The following is a 19,514-nucleotide window of genomic DNA, read 5'->3' on the forward strand; positions in this document are numbered from 1 at the left end:
GTAGCCTCCTGACAACGTTACATAGGTTACTGTAGCCTCCTGACAACGTTACATAGGTTACTGTATCCTCATGACAACGTTACATAGGTTACTGTAGCCTCCTGACAACGTTACATAGGTTACTGTAGCCTCATGACAACGTTACATAGATTACTGTAGCCTCCTGACAATGTTACGTAGGTTACTGGAGCCTCCTGACAACGTTACATAGATTACTGTAGCCTCCTGACAACGTTTCATAGATTACTGTAGCCTCCTGACAATGTTACATAGGTTACTGTAGCCTCCTGACAACGTTACATAGGTTACTGTAGCCTCCTGACAACGTTACATAGGTTACTGTAGCCTCCTGACAACGTTACATAGGTTACTGTAGCCTCCTGGCAACGTTACATAGGTTACTGTAGCCTCCTGACAACGTTACATAGATTACTGTAGCCTCCTGACAACGTTACATAGGTTACTGTAGCCCCCTGGCAACGTTACATACCGGCCTGAAAATCCCAGGCCTCACCACAGCCCCAACCCCAAAGCACGGGACCTGTCCAGTCTGATTCAGCCTAAACAGGGTACGGGGAGCTGGCCTGGGGCTCCATCCTCGCCCCGTCAAACAGCCCTTGTGCCCCCCCCCCAAAAAAAAATCTTGGGGCTGCCTCTCGAGTTTACTAAACTCTTCCATAGCCCTGGAAACGCTCCTCCTTATCTCTGCCCACGTCCATCCTTCCTCCTCGTTCCTCTGCTGCTTGGTCCTGGTTTGGTGGGTAATTCTGTCACAGCTGTCGTCATGGAGAGAAGTGGACCAAGGTGCAGCAGAGTTAGTGTTCATAATTTTAATTAAAAAACGATCACTGGAACACTACAAAAACAAGAAAATACCGACAGCTAAACAGTACTGACAGCATATCACACTGAACAGAAACAATTACCCACAACCCCAAAGAAAAACACACACTCCTATATAGGACTCCCAATCAAAGGCAATTGGGAGTCCTAATCACCAACACAACCATTCACACACACAAAAACCCTGCCACATCCTGACCAAAACTAATCCAATTGCTCCCTCTGCTGGTCAGGATGTGACAGTTACATAGGTTACTGTAGCCTCCTGACAACGTTACATAGGTTACTGTAGCCTCCTGACAACGTTACATAGATTACTGTAGCCTCCTGACAACGTTACATAGGTTACTGTAGCCTCCTGACAACGTTACATAGGTTACTGTAGCCTCCTGACAACGTTACATAGGTTACTGTAGCCTCCTGACAACGTTACATAGGTTACTGTAGCCTCCTGACAACGTTACATAGGTTACTGTAGCCTCCTGACAACGTTACATAGGTTACTGTAGCCTCCTGACAACGTTACATAGATTACTGTAGCCTCCTGACAACGTTACATAGATTACTGTAGCCTCCTGACAACGTTACATAGGTTACTGTAGCCTCCTGACAACGTTACATAGATTACTGTAGCCTCCTGACAACGTTACATAGGTTTCTGTAGCCTCCTGACAACGTTACATAGATTACTGTAGCCTCCTGACAACGTTACATAGGTTACTGTAGCCTCCTGACAACGTTACATAGGTTACTGTAGCCTCCTGACAACGTTACATAGATTACTGTAGCCTCCTGACAACGTTACATAGATTACTGTAGCCTCCTGACAACGTTACATAGGTTACTGGAGCCTCCTGACAACGTTACATAGGTTACTGTAGCCTCCTGACAACGTTACATAGGTTACTGTAGCCTCCTGACAACGTTACATAGATTACTGTAGCCTACTGACAACGTTACATAGGTTACTGTAGCCTCCTGACAACGTTACATAGGTTACTGGAGCCTCCTGACAACGTTACATAGGTTACTGTAGCCTCCTGACAACGTTACATAGGTTACTGTAGCCTCCTGACAACGTTACATAGATTACTGTAGCCTACTGACAACGTTACATAGATTACTGTAGCCTCCTGACAACGTTACATAGGTTACTGTAGCCTCCTGACAACGTTACATATGTTACTGTAGCCTCCTGACAACGTTACAAGCATGATTCAGAAATTAGGGAGAGATGTTTAAAAGAATGTATTAACTTTTTCAATGCTAGTTAAGGATACCATAGTTATCACGTTTCACATTGGATTTATGAGCTACAAAAAGGTAAGACATGTTTTTAATTCTACTGCTCATCTGCACTATGGTCCAACGTTAAACCAACTCTGAAGTTCAAAGACATTCAAAGTTCTTCCATAGAAAGTAAATACTTTCTTAACACTTATTTTTCTTAAAACGGCATTGTTGGTTAAGGGCATGTAAGTATGCATTTCACTGTAAGGTCTACTACACCTGTTGTATTTGGCGCACGTGACAAATACAATTTGATTTGATTTAGGCAACTATAATTAGGAACAAAACAGGGAAGGAGTTTAGATAGGCAACTAGGGACAATGTAAGGGCACGGTACAGAGCTGTGTGTGTGTGTGTGAAAGAGAGAGAGAGTGTGAGGAATGTGATGTGAGGTTCCGTGAGAATTACAGCCAAGACACTGACTGGAGAGAGGGAAGGAGTAGGAGAGTAGCTCACCTCACTGTGGCCATCTGGTGGAAGGGACTGGGTGCTGCAGGAGTCAGGTGACTGCTCTCAGAGCCCACATCTCTGGTGAGATGATCCTGTCCTATTCCACACAGAGGGTTTGAGAGACAATTTACTCTTGCTGGTTTAGAAGATATTGCTGAATTGCCAAGATAAATGAACAACATTCTTATTATTCAACATTATTATTCATATGCATAGACCTATACACTTTTTCCCCACTTACTAGCTCTGACTTTGCTGATAGCTACTTTATTGAGGAAAAATGTACTTACTATGCCTATGATATGTGGTTGTCCCACCTAGCTATGGATAAGAGTGTCAGTTAAATTACTAAAAAGTAAAAATTCAGATATTTCTTTGTTGGTTGAACATGTTTTGGAAACAAGTTAGATGCAATTACATTGTGTTTTCAGTCATGACTATGTCTTTCACAGCAGACACCAGATAGGTGAATAAGCAGTCAAAAATGTAATGGAAGCTTGATACAGTCTCTCAAGTAATTGACCTGAGATGACACTCTCCTGGTCCCAGGCTGCAGTTTGGAGCCCCTCCTCTCTGACGCAGTACTCTCCCCCAGACTGGTGAGACTGCTGCCACGAGACTTCCTGACCTCTGACCTCTTGCTGTCATTGGCAGGCGAGCCATGAAATGCAGTGGATTGGCTGAGGTCCTTAGGGGAACAAAGAACTGATTTGCTGGTCCTTGGTCTTGCCATTGGGATGAATGTAGCGTCCTTCTGACCTAGCATTGGCTGTCTGAAAACAAATAATAGAGTATTAAAAAAAGAATACATTTCAGGAGCTGGGTAAGAGTTTATGATCAGCATTTAGAGGCAGTGTTGTCCTGGGTCGAATTCATTAGTGCACAGTCTGCACACCGTAGCAAAACGTTTTGCAACGTAAAACGACAACAAGTGCTTCTACACCTGCATTGCTTGCTGTTTGGGGGCTTAGGCTGGGTTTCTGTACAGCACTTTGATATATCAGCTGATGTAAGAAGGGCTATATAAATACATTTGATTTAGATAGTCACTCTCTGTTTCAGCCCGTTTGCATCCGTTTGGTTCAGTTTGGTTCCTAGTGAATACAACCCTGGTGCAGTGAGTTCAGACTCACCTCTGAGGGAGACTTGTGTGGCCCTCCTCCCTCCTCCCTCCTGGTCCCTGGGTGTGGTCCCTCTCTTGTCCCCTCACCGCCTGCATGTGTGGCTTCTTCTCCTGCATCAGGAGAGTCATGGTCTCCCTCTGTCAGATCCAGGTCTAGCAGTCTGGGCACCTCCCTGAAACTCTGGTAGTTGGAAGAGACAGAGCCTTTGGATGTGGTATTTACAAGCAAACTGATATTGAAATTACTACTATATTGATCAATTGGCTACTTTAGAATACTTCTGTTCTACATATACAGACAAGACTTCTTTAAAAGGATAGTTCACCCAAATTACAAAATTATATATTTCCTTACTCTGTAAGTGGTCTATGGACAAGGTAAGACAGCAATCCATGCTTTGGTTTTGTTTACCTGGCCACTGTCTCCAAATGCTAATTTCTTCTAATTTTTGTCCAAAAACAAATGCAAGTCCATATCCCAAATTTTTTGTTTTTCCAAATCTCAAAGAGTCTAAAATTGATGGAGTCTTACTGGTACATCTGTAAGCTGAAGTCTCTCTCTACACATTTGTGTTTGTGACCTAAAGGATGGAGGAGAAGGGACGGCAGTGCCTCCTCCTCTCCCATCCCTCCCTCCACTCCCTCGCTCTCTCCGCTAGCCGAGCTAACCCCCCCCCCCCAACTCCCCAGGGAGAGGTAACACTGGGCTCTAGAGAGAGAGCTAGTGAGAGAGAGAAAGACAGAGAGATAGTGAGAGAGAGAAAGAGAGATAGTGAAAGAGAGAGTAAGCAAGACAGAGGTCTTCGAAAGGCAGGCCTCCATTCTGTGAGATAGTATAGTATAGAATAGTGAATAATCTAATGTAGTTTCTTCAGTAGCTGTGTTGTCATGGTACCTCAGGGAGTGGCATGTGCTTGCTGCCCCCTGCTGGCATGGAGTAGGGGGTGGGGTAAGGCGGTAGAGTGGGAGGGGCCTCTGAGGTGGGTCGGTCCTGTTCAGTCTGCTCCACCTGCTCTTTGAGCTCCTCCAACGCATCCCACACTGGAATATACGGCCCTCCAACTCCCTATCACACACACACACACACACACACACACACACACACACACACACACACACACACACACACACACACACTTGAATGTTCTCATTCCCACTATATGGAACAGTTTACACAGCATGTTCTAATAGACCCTTTCTATAATAGTTGGCTATTTAGCACTTGGAGATGCTCCTCTATTTGCAAGACTCATGGGAGATAAATATCAGAACAATACCTCCATCTGCTCAAACGGTTTGGGTTTCCCTTTCCTCAGGAGCTCTTCAAATGTCTGCACCTGGTGAAGGAATCTGTCAGTCTGCTTTGAGAGAGCCCTCTCCAACTCCAGGGCCCAGGCTTCTGGAGGAAGAGGAGGCCGTTGAGGAGGGACGGACAGGGGAGATTCCACCAGGTCCTTTAGTGTGGAGAGAAAATAGGTTTGCACTAAAGGACAATTGAAATGTGTGAAGAATTGTTGAATGATTTCTTTATTAGGATCCCCATTGGCTGTTGCTCATGCAGCAGCTACTCTTGCTTGCATCCACACATAAGAGGCAGAATCAACTGTCAAAGGAGTGTAAGAACATATTTAAACAAAGCAATAGCTGTGTCCCAAATTTTATCTGGGTCCCCAATGTTAGCCTATTACCCATAGGGCTCTTTTCAAAAGTAGTACACTATAAATGGATTAAGGTGCCATTTGGGACACATAAAGTCATTCTAAGATGACTGTTTGTACCTTGGTGGGCAGCCTGTTCATTCAGGTGAATGGAGCCTGAGCTGAGCTCTGCCCTCTGAGCTTGGGGAAAGGTTAAGGTCATGACTTTTTAACCTTCATGGAGCACACCTGATTGGACAGCGTGACTGCAATTGGGAGGGTCAGAGTAGAGGCCCATCTGGAGAGAGAGACAAAACCACAGAGAGAAACAGATGTCAAATCAATGAGATTTATGCCACCTAAACATAAATTAGGTAAACGATAGGCTACATTTGTTTGAGTCATAAGCTGTAGGGACAGAGGCAGGGATTTAAATAAAGACCTTGATAGTTATGCTATCTTGGAGGAGATATGCTTTTCAAAATAGAAAAGTCTGAAGTCTATGGGGTGGCTCTAGCCTCTGTATATCTATGTGTATGTGTATCCATCACATCCTCCATTTTGTGGAGAGGTTTTATCACAACCCCTCTCAGACTCAGTCTCAGGATGATAGAACTTTGATTGGACAGAGTGGGTTAGTTAGTGATGGCTGTGGCTGAAGCTGACTGCCCCTCTCTGGTAAGCCCTTGAGTCAGTAAATCACAGTGACCTCTGCTTGACCTCCCAGAGTGTCTGTGTAGCACCATCTCAACAAACACACCTGCCATGACTACCCAGTTCCCACCGAACAGAATGGAGAATAGGCTAACTGTCAGAAACAGCCATTTAATCATTTTCATACAAGCACATATTGGGCTGTGTTCGATAAAGGATTAGGATTGAATTGGCCTTCCCTGCATATCTACACTATTATGTCTCCAGAAGGAGGAGAGAGACTGATGGCTGTGTGCTTGTGTGGGCAAGGAGAAGAGTAGGAGGGGCTATGCTGATATGACATAGTATTAAGAGTAGAGTGTTGTGCAGCTGGAGAAGGGATATGGGACAGAGGACAGGAGGAAGGAATACTCCTCCTAGAGCCACATTCGATACGATGTGTGCGAGCCTTAGTTTCCACTTCAAATCAATGACTGTGAATAACCAAGACTATGAAAACAAACTGTCACTACACTGTCCATCTGAAGAGGACTCCCCTACAGGGCTCTGAAATCAATGTCTTCATTTCCTGTTTCCTTGACTGTGTCATGAGGGCAAAATCAATGCATGCGATTGTTCTAATGTGAACCGCAGGGTCACTTGACTGTATCCCACATGACAGAATGGGTCTATTTAGTGTGTGTCTAGTATTGGGGTTAGAGAGAAATGAAGACCTACCAACCAAATCGCAAAAGCTAAGTGGTGTTGTTAACCATCTAACCAAATAGTAAACTGTGATACACAAGCAGCATTTAAAGAAGTTCTAGTAATAATGCAGTGTGCTAGAATTTGTATCTTATTTTATAGCTTTTTGAGCTACATGAGAACCCAACTTTCCTTGGGTTCTACCACCACAAACTCTGTTTGCTACTGTCTTTTTACAACTCCCTTTCCATAACATACTTTGAGGGCGTAATTCTTTCATTTGACCCAAAATACCAATGTGGCTCTTCAGAGGTGCTGAGAATAGTCCAACAACAACAGAGGCTGGTGTATTTCTTCAGTAGGTAGTGTATTGTTCATGTAGGGTGCCCTCTGAAACAAGCTGTGTCCTAAATGGCATCCGATATCGTATAGTGCACTACTTTTGACCAGAGCCCTGAATGGGAATAGGGTGCATTTAGGATGTTTAAACAGGCTAGAATCATACAGTCCACTGGAGTGCCCCCCCCCCCATCTGTTTTGTGTTGTCTTTCATATGGACTGCATTCAGATGCAGAGCAGAGAGAAAAAGATTTGGCGTGGGCCCTCAAATCCTCAAAAAGTTATACAGCTGCACCATTGAGAGCATTTTGACTGGCTGCATCACTGTTTGGTATGGAAACTGTCTGGCATTCGACTGCAAGGCACTACAGCGGGTCATGCATACGGCCCAGTACATCACCCTTTTTGCACAAACTTTTTTTGACTCATCGCATACGCTGCTGCTACTTTTTACTATCTCTTACTTTATTCATAGCTACATGTGTATATCTACCTCAATTACCTCATACATCTGCACATCGACTCGGTACTAGTACTCCGTGTATATAGCCAAGTTATCATTACTCATTGTAATTTATTATTAATTGTATTATTACGGTTTACTTTTGTATTATTTCCTTTCTCTCTGCATTGTCGGGAAGGACCCGTAAGCAAGCGTTTCACTGTTAGTCTACACCTGTTGTTTATGAAGCATGTGACCAATACAATGTGATTTAATTTGAGGACTAAATATAACCCCTCTGTGTGCCAGACACAACATACACCACAGAGGAGATGGAGGGAGTGTTCAGTGTTACACTGATCTCAAGCTTAGCATTGGTCAGGGGCTGTATGAATCAAGCGTCTGAGTAGCAGTGTCCCACCGTCCATGTCATCTTCTCATTGTGATCAAAAAGGCAGAACTGATCCTAGATCAGCACTTATACTGAGATGCTTGATACATACAGCCCCTGGACCTTGAACAGAAAACTCTGTCTATGTCCAATTGCTCAATGGAAGTTTTGTAGCACATACAGGTATCGTGATGACACACCTGTGTGCTGACAATGATGACACACCTGTGTGCTGACAAATACCAACCTGTTTCAATACACAGAGGCAATATCCCTGATCTTACCTGTGCACATATTATTAGACACGTAATTTCCGGTCACAACTTGTAGACTTGTTTACGTGCTGCTGTGCGTTTTGTTGCTAACCTTACTTTGCTACCTACCAAATTTACGTTTTTTACTTTTTAATTACGGTTTATCTTTTTTGATTTTCCTCGCTCTACTTTTTTTCATTCAACTTTTTCACCTCCACCAGCCGAAGCTAAGTAGTAACATTAACATGATGCCTTCTCATTGCAGTCGCTGTACTCTGTACAGGAGAACGATCACCTTACGGCAAGGATAGCTGTGCTGCAAGCCCAAGTTCAGACGCAATCATTAGGCAAGGGTCATTTAAGTGTAGGAAATGAAGAAACAGCGTCTGTGCCACCAGTAAGTACAGATAGTAGTATAAATCCCCTCGCACAGTCCCCGCAGCTGGACAATTTTCTCTTGGCTTCTGGAAGGAAATGCTGTAGGAATGCTCAACCAGTGTCGCTCATTCAGCCGTTAAAAACTTTCAACCGGTTCTCCCCATTAAGCAGCGAGTCGGAGTCAGAGGCCGAGCCTTCTCTGGTCTCTACTCCTCCCGTTACGGGGTCTGAGACGCCGAAGCCTCCCACCATTAACTCTGACAAATTGAAAACCCTAGTCATTGGCGACTCCATTACCTGCAGTATTAGACTTAAAACAAATCATCCAGCGATCATACACTGTTTACCAGGGGGCAGGGCTACCAACGTTAAGGCTAATCTGAAGATGGTGCTGGCTAAAGCTGAAACTGGCGAGTTTAGAGAGTGTAGGGATATTGTTATCCACGTCGGCACCAACGATGTTAGGATGAAACAGTCAGAGGTCACCAAGCACAACATAGCTTCAGCGTGTAAATCAGCTAGAAAGATGTGTCGGCATCGAGTAATTGTCTCTGGCCCCCTCCCAGTTAGTGGGAGTGATGAGCTCTACAGCAGAGTCTCACAACTCAATTGCTGGTTGAAAACTGTTTTCTGCCCCTCCCAAATGATAGAATTTGTAGATAATGGGCCCTCTTTCTGGGACTCACCCACTATCAGGACCAAGCTTGGCCTGTTGAGGAGTGACGGACTCCATCCTTGCTGGAGGGGTGCTCTCATCTTATCTACGAACATAGACAGGGCTCTAACTCCTCTAGCTTCACAATGAGATAGGGTGCAGGCCAGGCAGAAGGCGGTTAGCCAGCCTGCCAGCTTAGTGGAGTCTGCCACTAGCACAGTCAATGTAGTCAGCTCAGCTATCCCCATTGAGACCATGTCTGTGCATCGACCTAAGTTGGGCAAAACTAAACATGGCAGTGTTCGCCTTAGCAATCTCACTGGAATATAGACCTCCTCCATTCCTGCCATTATTGAAAGAGATTGTGATACCTCACATCTCAAAATAGGGCTACTTAATGTTAGATCCCTCACTTCCAAGGCAGTTATTGTCAATTAACTAATCACTGATCATAATCTTGATGTGATTGGCCTGACTGGAACATTTATTTTACCTTTATTTAACTAGGCAAGTCAGTTAAAACCTGTCTGGGCTAGGGGGCAGTATTGAGAATTTTGGAAAAATATGTTCCCATTTTTAACTGCCTCCTACACCAACTCAGAAGCTAGAATATGCATATTATTGTTCAGGTTTGGATAGAAAACACTCTGAATTTTCTAAAACTGTTTGAATGGTGTCTGTGAGTATAACAGAACTCCTATGGCAGGCAAAAACCTGACAAGGTTTCAAGCAGGAAGTACCCTGTCTGACAAGGAGTCGTGCGTCTTGCATCTTTTTATTGAAAAGTAAGGATCTTAGCTGTAACGTGACAATTCCCAGGGCTCCAATAGGCTCTCAGAGCCCGCGAAATAACTGAAGGTTTACGAGGGAGCCTCAGGTTGAAACATATTATCGCCTTTTGTAAGTGGATGCTCCGAGGACCTTTGAATGATGCGCGTGCATGAGTCGCTTCTGAGGAGAAATTTTATTCGGCTGTTTAGGCTCAATGCATACTCCCGGTCGGAATATTATCACTTCTCTACGACATAAATGGCATAAAAATTGGTTTTAAACAGCGGTTGACATGCTTCGAAGTACGGTAATGGAATATTTAGACATTTTTGACACGCCAATGCACCATGCACGAAACCGGGAAGAAGCATTCTAGAACTCACGAACAAAACGTCGCTGTTTGGATATAACGATGGATTATTTGGGACCAAACCAACATTTGTTATTGAAGTAGAAGTCCTGGCAGTGTATTCTGATGAAGAACAAGCAAGGTAAGAACATTTTTCTTATAGGAAATGTGATTTTGGTGGATGCTGACCTGGGTGGGTATCTAAATAGCTAGCCCTGTAATGCCGGGCTATGTACTTAGATTATTGCAAAATGTGCTTCATCCGAAAAGCTATTTTAAAATCGGACATATCGAGTGCATAGAGGAGTAATGTATCTATAATTCTTAAAATAATTGTTATGCTTTTTGTGAACGTTTATCGTGAGTAATTTAGCAAACTGTTAGTAAATTCAACGGAAGTTTGCCGGGGGTTATGCGTTTTCTGAACGTCACATGCTAATGCAAAAAGCTGTTTTTTGATATAAATATGAACTTGATTGAACAGACATGCATGTATTGTATAACACAATGTCCTAGGTGTGTCATCTGATGAAGATCATCAAAGGTTAGTGCTGCATTTAGCTGTGGTTTGGGTTTATGTGACATGATATGCTAGCTTGAAAAATGGCTGTCTGATTTTTTCTGGCTGGGCACTCTGCTGACATAATCTAATGTTTTGCTTTCGTTGTAAAGCCTTTTTGAAATCGGACAGTGGGGTTAGATTAACGAGATTCTTGTCTTTAAATAGCTGTAAAATAGTCATATGTTTGAGAAATTGAAGTAATAGTATTTCTAACGATTCAAAAATCGCGCCACTGGAATATCAGTAGCTGTTACGTAGGTGGGACGAAATCGTCCCACATACCCCAGACAGGTTAAGAGCAAATTCTTATTTTCAATGACGGCCTAGGAACAGTGGGTTAACTGCCTTGTTCAGGGTCAGAACGACAGATTTGTACCTTATCAGCTCAGGGATTTGAACTTGCAACCTTTCGGTTGCTAGTCCAATGCTCTAACCACTAGGCGATTAATTTACTGTGTTAAATGAGGCCTCACCTCCTGGTTACACTAGTGACCATATCCCCCGCGCATCCCGCAAAGGCGGAGGTGTTGCTAACATTTATGATAGCAAATTTCAATTTACAAAAACCCCCCGATGTTTTCATCTTTTGAGCTTCTAGTCATGAAATCTATGCAACCTACTCAATCACTTTTTATAGCTACTGTTTACAGGCCTCCTGGGCCATATACAGCATTCCTCACTGAGTTCCCTGAATTCTTATCGGATCTTGTAGTCATGGCAGATAATATTCAAATTTTTGGTGACTTTAATATTCACATGGAAAAGTCCACAGACTCACTCCAAAAGGCTTTCGGAGCCATCATCGACTCAATGGGTTTTGTCCAACATGTCTCCGGACCTACTCACTGCCACAGTCATACTCTGGACCTAGTTTTGTCCCGTGGAATAAATGTTGTGGATCTTAATGTTTTTCCTCATAATCATGGACTATCGGACCACCATTTTATTACATTTGCAATCGAAACAAACAATCTGCTCAGACCACAACCAAGGATCATCAAAAGTCGTGATATAAATTCTCAGACAACCCAAAGATTCCTAGATGACCTTCCAGACTCCCTCTGCCTAACCAAGGACATCAGAGTACAAAAATCAGTTAACCACCTAACTGAGGAACTCAATTTAACCTTGCGCAATACCCTAGATGCAGTCGCACCCTTAAAAACAAAAAACATTTGTCATAAGAAACTAGCTCCCTGGTATACAGAAAATACCCGGGCTCTGAAGCAAGCTTCCAGAAAATTGGAACAGAAATGGCGCTACACCAAACTGGAAGTCTTCCAACTAGCTTGGAAAGACAGTACCGTGCAGTATCGAAGAGCCCTCACTGCTGCTCGATCATCCTTTTTTCCAACTTAATTGAGGAAAATAAGAACAATCCAACATTTCTTTTTGATACTGTCGCAAAGCTAACTAAAAATCAGCACTCCCCATGAGAGGATGGCTTTCACTTCAGCAGTGATAAATTCATAAACTTCTTTGAGGAAAAGATCATGATCATTAGAAAGCAAATTACGGACTTAAATCTGTTTATTCCTCCAAAGCTCAGTTGTCCTGAGTCTGCACAACTCTGCCAGGACCTAGGATCAAGGGAGACACTCAAGTTTTTTAGTACTATATCTCTTGACACATTGATGAAAATAATCATGGCCTCTAAACCTTCAAGCTGCATACTGGACCCTATTCCAATTAAACTACTGAAAGAGCTGCTTCCTGTGCTTGGCCCTCCTATGTTGAACATAATAAATGTCTCTCTATCCACTGGATGTGTACCAAACTCACTAAAAGTGGCAGTAATAAAGTCTCTCTTGAAAAAGCCAAACCTTGACCCAGAAAATATAAAAAACTATCGCAGCAACTTACTGCTTTCCTAAAGACAAACAATGTATACGAAATGCTTCAGTCTGGTTTTAGACCCCATCATAGCACTGAGACTGCACTTGTGAAGGTGGTAAATTACCTTTTAATGGTGTCAGACTGAGGCTCTGCATCTGTCCTCGTGCTCCTAGACCTTAGTGCTACTTTTTATACCATCGATCACCACATTCTTTTGAAGAGATTGGAAACCCAAATTGGTCTACAGGGACAAGTTCTGGCCTGGTTTAGATCTTATCTGTTGGAAAGATATCAGTTTGTCTCTGTGGATGGTTTGTCCTCTGACAAATCAACTGTAAATGTCGGTGTTCCACAAGGCTCTGTTTTAGGACCACTATTGTTTTCACTATGTATTTTACCTCTTGGTGATGTCATTCAGAAACATAATGTTAACTTTCACTGCTATGCGGATGAGACACAGCTGTACATTTCGATGAAACATGGTGAAGCCCCAAAGTTGCCCTCCCTGGAAGCCTGTGTTTCAGACATAAGGAAGTGGATGGCTGCAAATGTTCTACTTTTACAAAACAGAGATGCTTGTTCTTGGTCCCAAGAAACAAAGAGATCTTCTGTTGAATCTGACAATTAATCTTGATGGTTGTACAGTCGTCTCAAATAAAACTGTGAAGGACCTCTGCGTTACTCTGGACCCCGACCTCTCTTTTGACAAACATATCAAGACTGTTTCAAGGACAGCTTTTTTCCATCCACGTAACATTGCAAAAATCAGAAACTTTCTGTCCAGAAATGATGCAGAAAAATTAATCTGTGCTTTTAGGTAGACTACTGCAATGCTCTACTTTCCGGCTACCCGGATAAAGCATTAAATAAACTTCAGTTAGTGCTAAACACGGCCTCTAGAATCTTGACTAGAACCAAAAGAATTGATCATATTACTCCAGTGCCAGCCTCTCTTGTCACGTCCTGACCGTAGTAAGTTGTTATTTTCTATGGTACAGTAGGTCAGGGCGTGACAGGGGGTATTTGTCCATTTTTGTATTTCTATGTTTAGTTTATAGTTTTGTATTTCTAGGTAAATTTTTGTTTGGCATGACCTCCAATTAGAGGCCGCCGGTTGTCGTTGTCTCTAATTGGAGGCCATATTTAAGTTGATGTTTGTCCCACTGGTGTTTTGTGGGTGATTATTTTGTGAGTAGTGTATGCCTGCTCTGCGTCACTGCTTTCTTGTTTTTTTGTATTTCAAGTTTATGGTTTATAGCATTAGTTTCACAACTGAATAAAAGATGTGGAACTACGATCACGCTGCGTATTGGTCTGATCCTTCCGAAAGCCTTGACATCTCTACACTGGCTTCCTGTTAAGGCAAGGGCTGATTTTAAGGTTTTACTGCTAACCTACAAAGCATTACATGGGCTTGCCCCTACCTATCTTTCCGATTTGGTCCTGCCATACATACCTACACGTACGCTACAGTCACAAGATGCAGGCCTCCTTACTGTCCCTAGAATTTCTAAGCAAACAGCTGGAGGCAGGGCTTTCTCCTATAGAGCTCCATTTTTATGGAATGATCTGCCTACCACTGTGAGAGACGCAGACTCGGTCTCAACCTTTAAGTCTTTATTGAAGACTCATTTCTTCAGTAGGTCCTATGATTGAGTGTAGTCTGGCCCAGGAGTGTGAAGGTGAAGGGAAAGGCACTGGAGCTACGAACCGCCCTTGCTGTCTCTGCCTGGCCGGTTCCCCTCTCTCCACTGGGATTCTCTGCCTCTAACGCTATTACAGGGGCTTAGTCACAGGCTTACTGGTGCTCTTCCATGCCATCCCTAGGAGGGGTGCGTCACTTGAGTGGGTTGAGTCACTGACGTGATCTTCCTGTCCGGGTTGGCACCCCGCCTTGGGTTGTGCCGTGGCGGAGGTCTTTGTGGGCTATACTCTGCATTGTCTCAGGATGGTAAGTTGGTGGTTGAAGATATCCCTTTAGTGGTGTGGGGGCTGTGCTTTGGCAAAGTGGGTGGGGTTATATCCTGCCTGTTTGGCCCTGTCCGGGGGTATTGTCGGAGTCTCCCGACCCCTCCTGTCTCAGCCTCCAGTGTTTATGCTGCAGTAGTTTATGTGTTGGGGGGCTAGGGTCAGTCTGTTATATCTGGAGTGAAACATTGTCTTATCCGGTGTCCTGTGTGAATATAAGTATGCTCTTGTCACGTCCTGACCAGCAGATGGCGCTAGTGTTTTAGTTTTGGGGTCAGGACGTGGCATGTTTGTGTTGTGAATGTTTGTGGATGATTGGGACTTCCAATTGAAGGCAGGTGTGTATAGTTGCCTTTGATTGGAAGTCCTATATATGTGTGTGTGTTTTTCTTTGGGGTTGTGGGTGGTTGTTTTTACACTGCGTGTATAGCCTGTAAAACTGCTACTGTTGTCACCGTCATTGGGTTTTTCAAGTGGATGCTCTACTCCTTTTTTTGGTAATAAATAACCATGAGTATTCACATACCTGCTGCGCCTTGGTCCATTCATGAAGACAACTGTGACAGAACCACCCACCTACACAGGACCAAGCAGCGGGAGGAAGGATGGACGTGGGCAGAGCTCAGGAGGAGCGTTTCCAGGGCGATGGAGGAGTTTAGGGAGACCGAGAGGCATCCCCAATAATTTTTTAGGGGGGGGGGGCACAAGGGCTGTTTGACGGGGCAGGAGCTGCCCGCCAGTCAACAGTCGGCAGGAGCTGCCCGCCAGTCAACAGTCGTCAGAGCTGCCCGCCAGTCAACAGTCGTCAGAGCTGCCCGCCAGTCAACAGTCGTCAGAGCTGCCCGCCAGTCAACAGTCGTCAGAGCTGCCCGCCAGTCAACAGTCGTCAGAGTTGCCCGCCAGTCAACAGTCGTCGGAGCTGCCCGCCAGTCAACAGTCGTCGGAGCTGCCCGCCAGTCAACAGTCGTCGGAGCTGCCCGCCAGTCAACAGTCGTCGGAGCTGCCCGCCAGTCAACAGTCGCCGGAGTGGCCAGACTGCGCTGAACTGCCGGAGTGGCCAGACTGCGCTGAACTGCCGGAGTGGCCAGACTGCGCTGAACTGCCGGAGTAGCCAGACTGCGCTGAACTGCCGGAGTGGCCAGACTGCGCTGAACTGCCGGAGTGGCCAGACTGCCCTGAACTGCCGGAGTGGCCAGACTGCCCTGAACTGCCAGACTGCCCCAGACTGCCCCAGACTGCCCCAGACTGCCCCAGACTGCCCCGAACTGCCAGACTGCCCAGACTGTCCCGAGCTGCCAGACTGTCCCGAGCTGCCAGACTGTCCCGAGCTGCCAGACTGTCCCGAGCTGCCAGACTGCCCAGAGCTGCCAGACTGCCAGACTGCCCAGACTGTCCCGAACTGCCAGACTGCCCAGACTGTCCCGAGCTGCCAGACTGCCCCGAGCTGCCAGACTGCCCCGACTGTCCCGAGCTGCCAGACTGCCCAGACCGCCCCGAGCTGCCAGACCGCCCCGAGCTGCCAGACTGCCCCGACAGCCAGGAACGGCCTGCACCTGAGCCACCTCCAGGATAGGTGGGTTGGGGAGGGAGGGTGTAGCACAGTGCCGTTGGTGACGGCAGCCACCCTCCCTTAGTGTTTAGGGGTTATTGTTTATGGGTTTTTTGTTGGGGGGGGTACTGTCACGTCCTGACCAGCAGATGGCGCTAGTGTTTTAGTTTTGGGGTCAGGACGTGGCATGTTTGTGTTGTGAATGTTTGTGGATGATTGGGACTTCCAATTGAAGGCAGGTGTGTATAGTTGCCTTTGATTGGAAGTCCTATATAGGTGTGTGTGTTTTTCTTTGGGGTTGTGGGTGGTTGTTTTTACACTGCGTGTATAGCCTGTAAAACTGCTACTGTTGTCACCGTCATTGGGTTTTTCAAGTGGATGCTCTACTCCTCCTTTTTTTGGTAAAATATAACCATGAGTATTCACATACCTGCTGCGCCTTGGTCCATTCATGAAGACAACTGTGACAGCTCTCTCTAGTTCTCTTTTCTTTCTTTCTTTCTTTCTTTCTTTCGCTCTTTCTTTCTTTCTTTCTTTCTTTCTTTCTTTCTTTCTTTCTTTCTTTCTTTCTTTCTTTCTTTCTTTCTTTCTTTCTTTCTTTCTTTCTTTCTTTCTTTCTTTCTTTCTTTCTTTCTTTCTTTCTTTCTTTCTTTCTTTCTTTCTTTCTTTCTTTCTTTCTTTCTTTCTTTCTTTCTTTCTTTCTTTCTTTCTTTCTTTCTCCCTAGGACCATGCCTGAGGACTCCTTGCCTTCCCCAGTCTACCTGGCCGTGCTGCTGCTCCAGTTTCAACTGTTCTGCCTGCGGCTATGGAACCCTGACCTGTTCACCGGACGTGCTACCTATCCCAGACCTGCTGTTTTCTGTCTTTCTATAGACAGCAGGAGCGGTAGAGATACTCTGAATGATCGACTATGAAAAGCCAACTGACATTTACTCCTGAGGTGCTGACCTATTGCACCCTTGACAACATCTGTGATTATTATTATTTGACCCTGCTGGTCATCTATGAACATTTGAACATCTTGGCCATGTTCTGTTATAATCTCCACCCGGCACAGCCAGAAGAGGACTGGCCACCCCTCATAGCCTGGTTCCTCTCTAGGTTTCTTCCTAGGTTCTGGCCTTTCTAGGGAGTTTTTCAAAGCCACCGTGCTTCTACACCTGCATTGCTTGCTGTTTGGGGTTTTAGGCTGGGTTTCTGTACAGCACTTTGTGACATCAGCTGATGTAAGAAGGGCTTTATAAATACATTTGATTGATCGACACACACACACACACACACACACACACACACACACACACACACACACACACACACACACACACACACACACACACACACACACACACACATAGACTGCCTTGGCTTCCAGACGCATCCGATCAATAGTGTTCTCTGTCTCAGCATACTTGGTCAGCAGCCTGTTGTAGTCCTCCTAGAGAAAAGAGGGGGAAAGAAAGAGAGGAGGGAGGATAATAGTCAAGGCCATGAGCTGGATAGGAAGTAGACGTACTACTCTGAGCTAGACAATTGGAGCATCATTCAGTGAATTAGTGTCAGTGTGTGGAAGACACGGAAAGTTGTTTAGCCTTTGCGTCTGAGTCTGTCAGAATGCTAAGGAATCAGAGTTAGTCTGAGTCTGTCAGAATGCTAAGGAATCGGAGTTAGTCTGAGTCTGTCAGAATGCTAAGGAATCAGAGTTAGTCTGAGTCTGTCAGAATGCTAAGGAATCAGAGTTAGTCTGAGTCTGTCAGAATGCTAAGGAATCAGAGTTAGTCTGAGTCTGTCAGAATGCTAAGGAACCAGAGTTAGTCTGAGTCTGTCAGAATGCTAAGAAATCAGAGTTAGTCTGAGTATGTCAGAATGCTAAGGAATCAGAGTAAGTCTGAGTCTGTCAGAATGTTAAGGAATCAGAGTTAGTCTGAGCGTGTGCCTGTGGTGTGGTCCTACTCTCTGTGTATGTACCTGCAGCTGCTGTACCAGAGAGCTGGCCTGTTGTGGGCATCTGAAGTCCTCTGGCACCGTGGAGTTTAGGAGCCTGTGGGGCCCATTGGGGGTTGAGGAGGGAGGGGGTCCGTCTGTACTGCTCAGCAGCACCTCTCTCACTATGTCAGCAGAGGACTTGAACACCAGGGCGGGCTCCACTGACAGAGACCTCTTTCTGGGGGAGCCTTTGCTCTTGGGGGGTGGAGGGTGTAGCCGTTCATGGGGAAGCGGACCCTGGGCTCTACCTTGGAGAAGTATGGGGTGGGGCCCTCTCCAACCCTCGCCCATGTCAGGGTCATGGCTCCTGGCTTGGGGGGACCCTCCCTGTGGGTGCGGAGGCTCCTGTCCTGGGTGCTGCTGCGAGCAGGGGACTGTGAGGGTGCATGCCAGCCTTTCTGAGGGGAACGAGCCATGGCTCGTGGAGTGTCAGGTGAGTGCTGTCTCATCTTCCTCGAAGAGTGAGAGGCGTGTTGCCAGTAGTTAGTGCCTGACTCATCCTGTAGGCTCTCTTCACCCCCCTTGTTTCTCTCTCTGAGTCGGTAAGATATCCCATGCTCAGGAAAGATGGCTGCTGGGTAAGGAGAGGTCCTAGGCTTGAGCTCCTCCCCCCCTGACTCAGGCTGCCAATGAGGCCTGGGGGCATGGCTCATTCGGCTGCTGCGGGATTCCGGAAGGCTCTCTGTAAAGGTGGGTTCCTCCGGGAATGTCTCAGCATCAATCCCGGGAGCATTTGCCAACTCCTCGGAGGAGAAGTGGAGGAGGTGAAGAAAGGTACAACCTCTGGGAGGGGAGGAGGGATACATGGGGGATGGACTGAGCAGGTCAGGAGGGAAAAGGGAGGAGAGGTCTTCAGACACACTCTCGACCAACCATGTCCTCCCTCTGTTGTCACTCTCTACCAACCGTGTCACCCCTCTGTTGTCACTCTCTACCCACCATTGCGACCTATAAGCTCTCGTTGGCTGGCCCTCACTTCATACTCGTCGCCAAACCCACTGGCTACAGGTTATCTACAAGTCTCTGCTAGGTAAAGCCCCACCTTATCTCAGCTCGCTGGTCACCATAGCAGCACCCACTCGTAGCACGCGCTCCAGCAGGTATATCTCACTGGTCACCCCCAAAGCCAATTCCACCTTTGGTTGCCTTTCCTTCCAGTTCTCTGCTGCCAATGACTGGAACGAACTGCAAAAATCTCTGAAGCTGTAGATTCCCATCTCCCTCACTAGCTTTAAGCACCAGCTGTCAGAGCAGCTCACAGATCACTGCACCTGTTCATAGCCCATCTGTATACAGCCCATCTATCTACCTCATCCCCATACTGTATTTATTTATTTATTCTGCTCCTTTTGCAC

At 45.7% G+C, this 19,514-nt stretch overlaps 1 protein-coding gene across 1 annotated transcript; it reads right to left on the reverse strand.

The window, feature by feature from the left end:
- Positions 1 to 2,585: 2,585 nt before the first annotated feature.
- On the reverse strand, positions 2,586 to 17,660 carry LOC115160284 (uncharacterized). The gene is made up of 7 exons (XM_029710645.1): positions 17,528 to 17,660; positions 5,485 to 5,641; positions 4,984 to 5,160; positions 4,602 to 4,772; positions 3,717 to 3,887; positions 3,169 to 3,271; positions 2,586 to 2,680 (listed from the first exon to the last, which is right to left on the reverse strand). The coding sequence occupies exons 2-7, from the start codon at positions 5,503 to 5,505 to the stop codon at positions 2,586 to 2,588; spliced, it is 738 nt and encodes a 245-aa protein (XP_029566505.1). The 5' UTR covers positions 5,506 to 5,641; positions 17,528 to 17,660.
- Between the last annotated feature and the right edge of the window lie 1,854 nt (positions 17,661 to 19,514).

This window comes from Salmo trutta, chromosome 23, assembly GCF_901001165.1.
Source record: "Salmo trutta chromosome 23, fSalTru1.1, whole genome shotgun sequence".
Lineage (NCBI taxonomy): Eukaryota > Metazoa > Chordata > Actinopteri > Salmoniformes > Salmonidae > Salmo > Salmo trutta.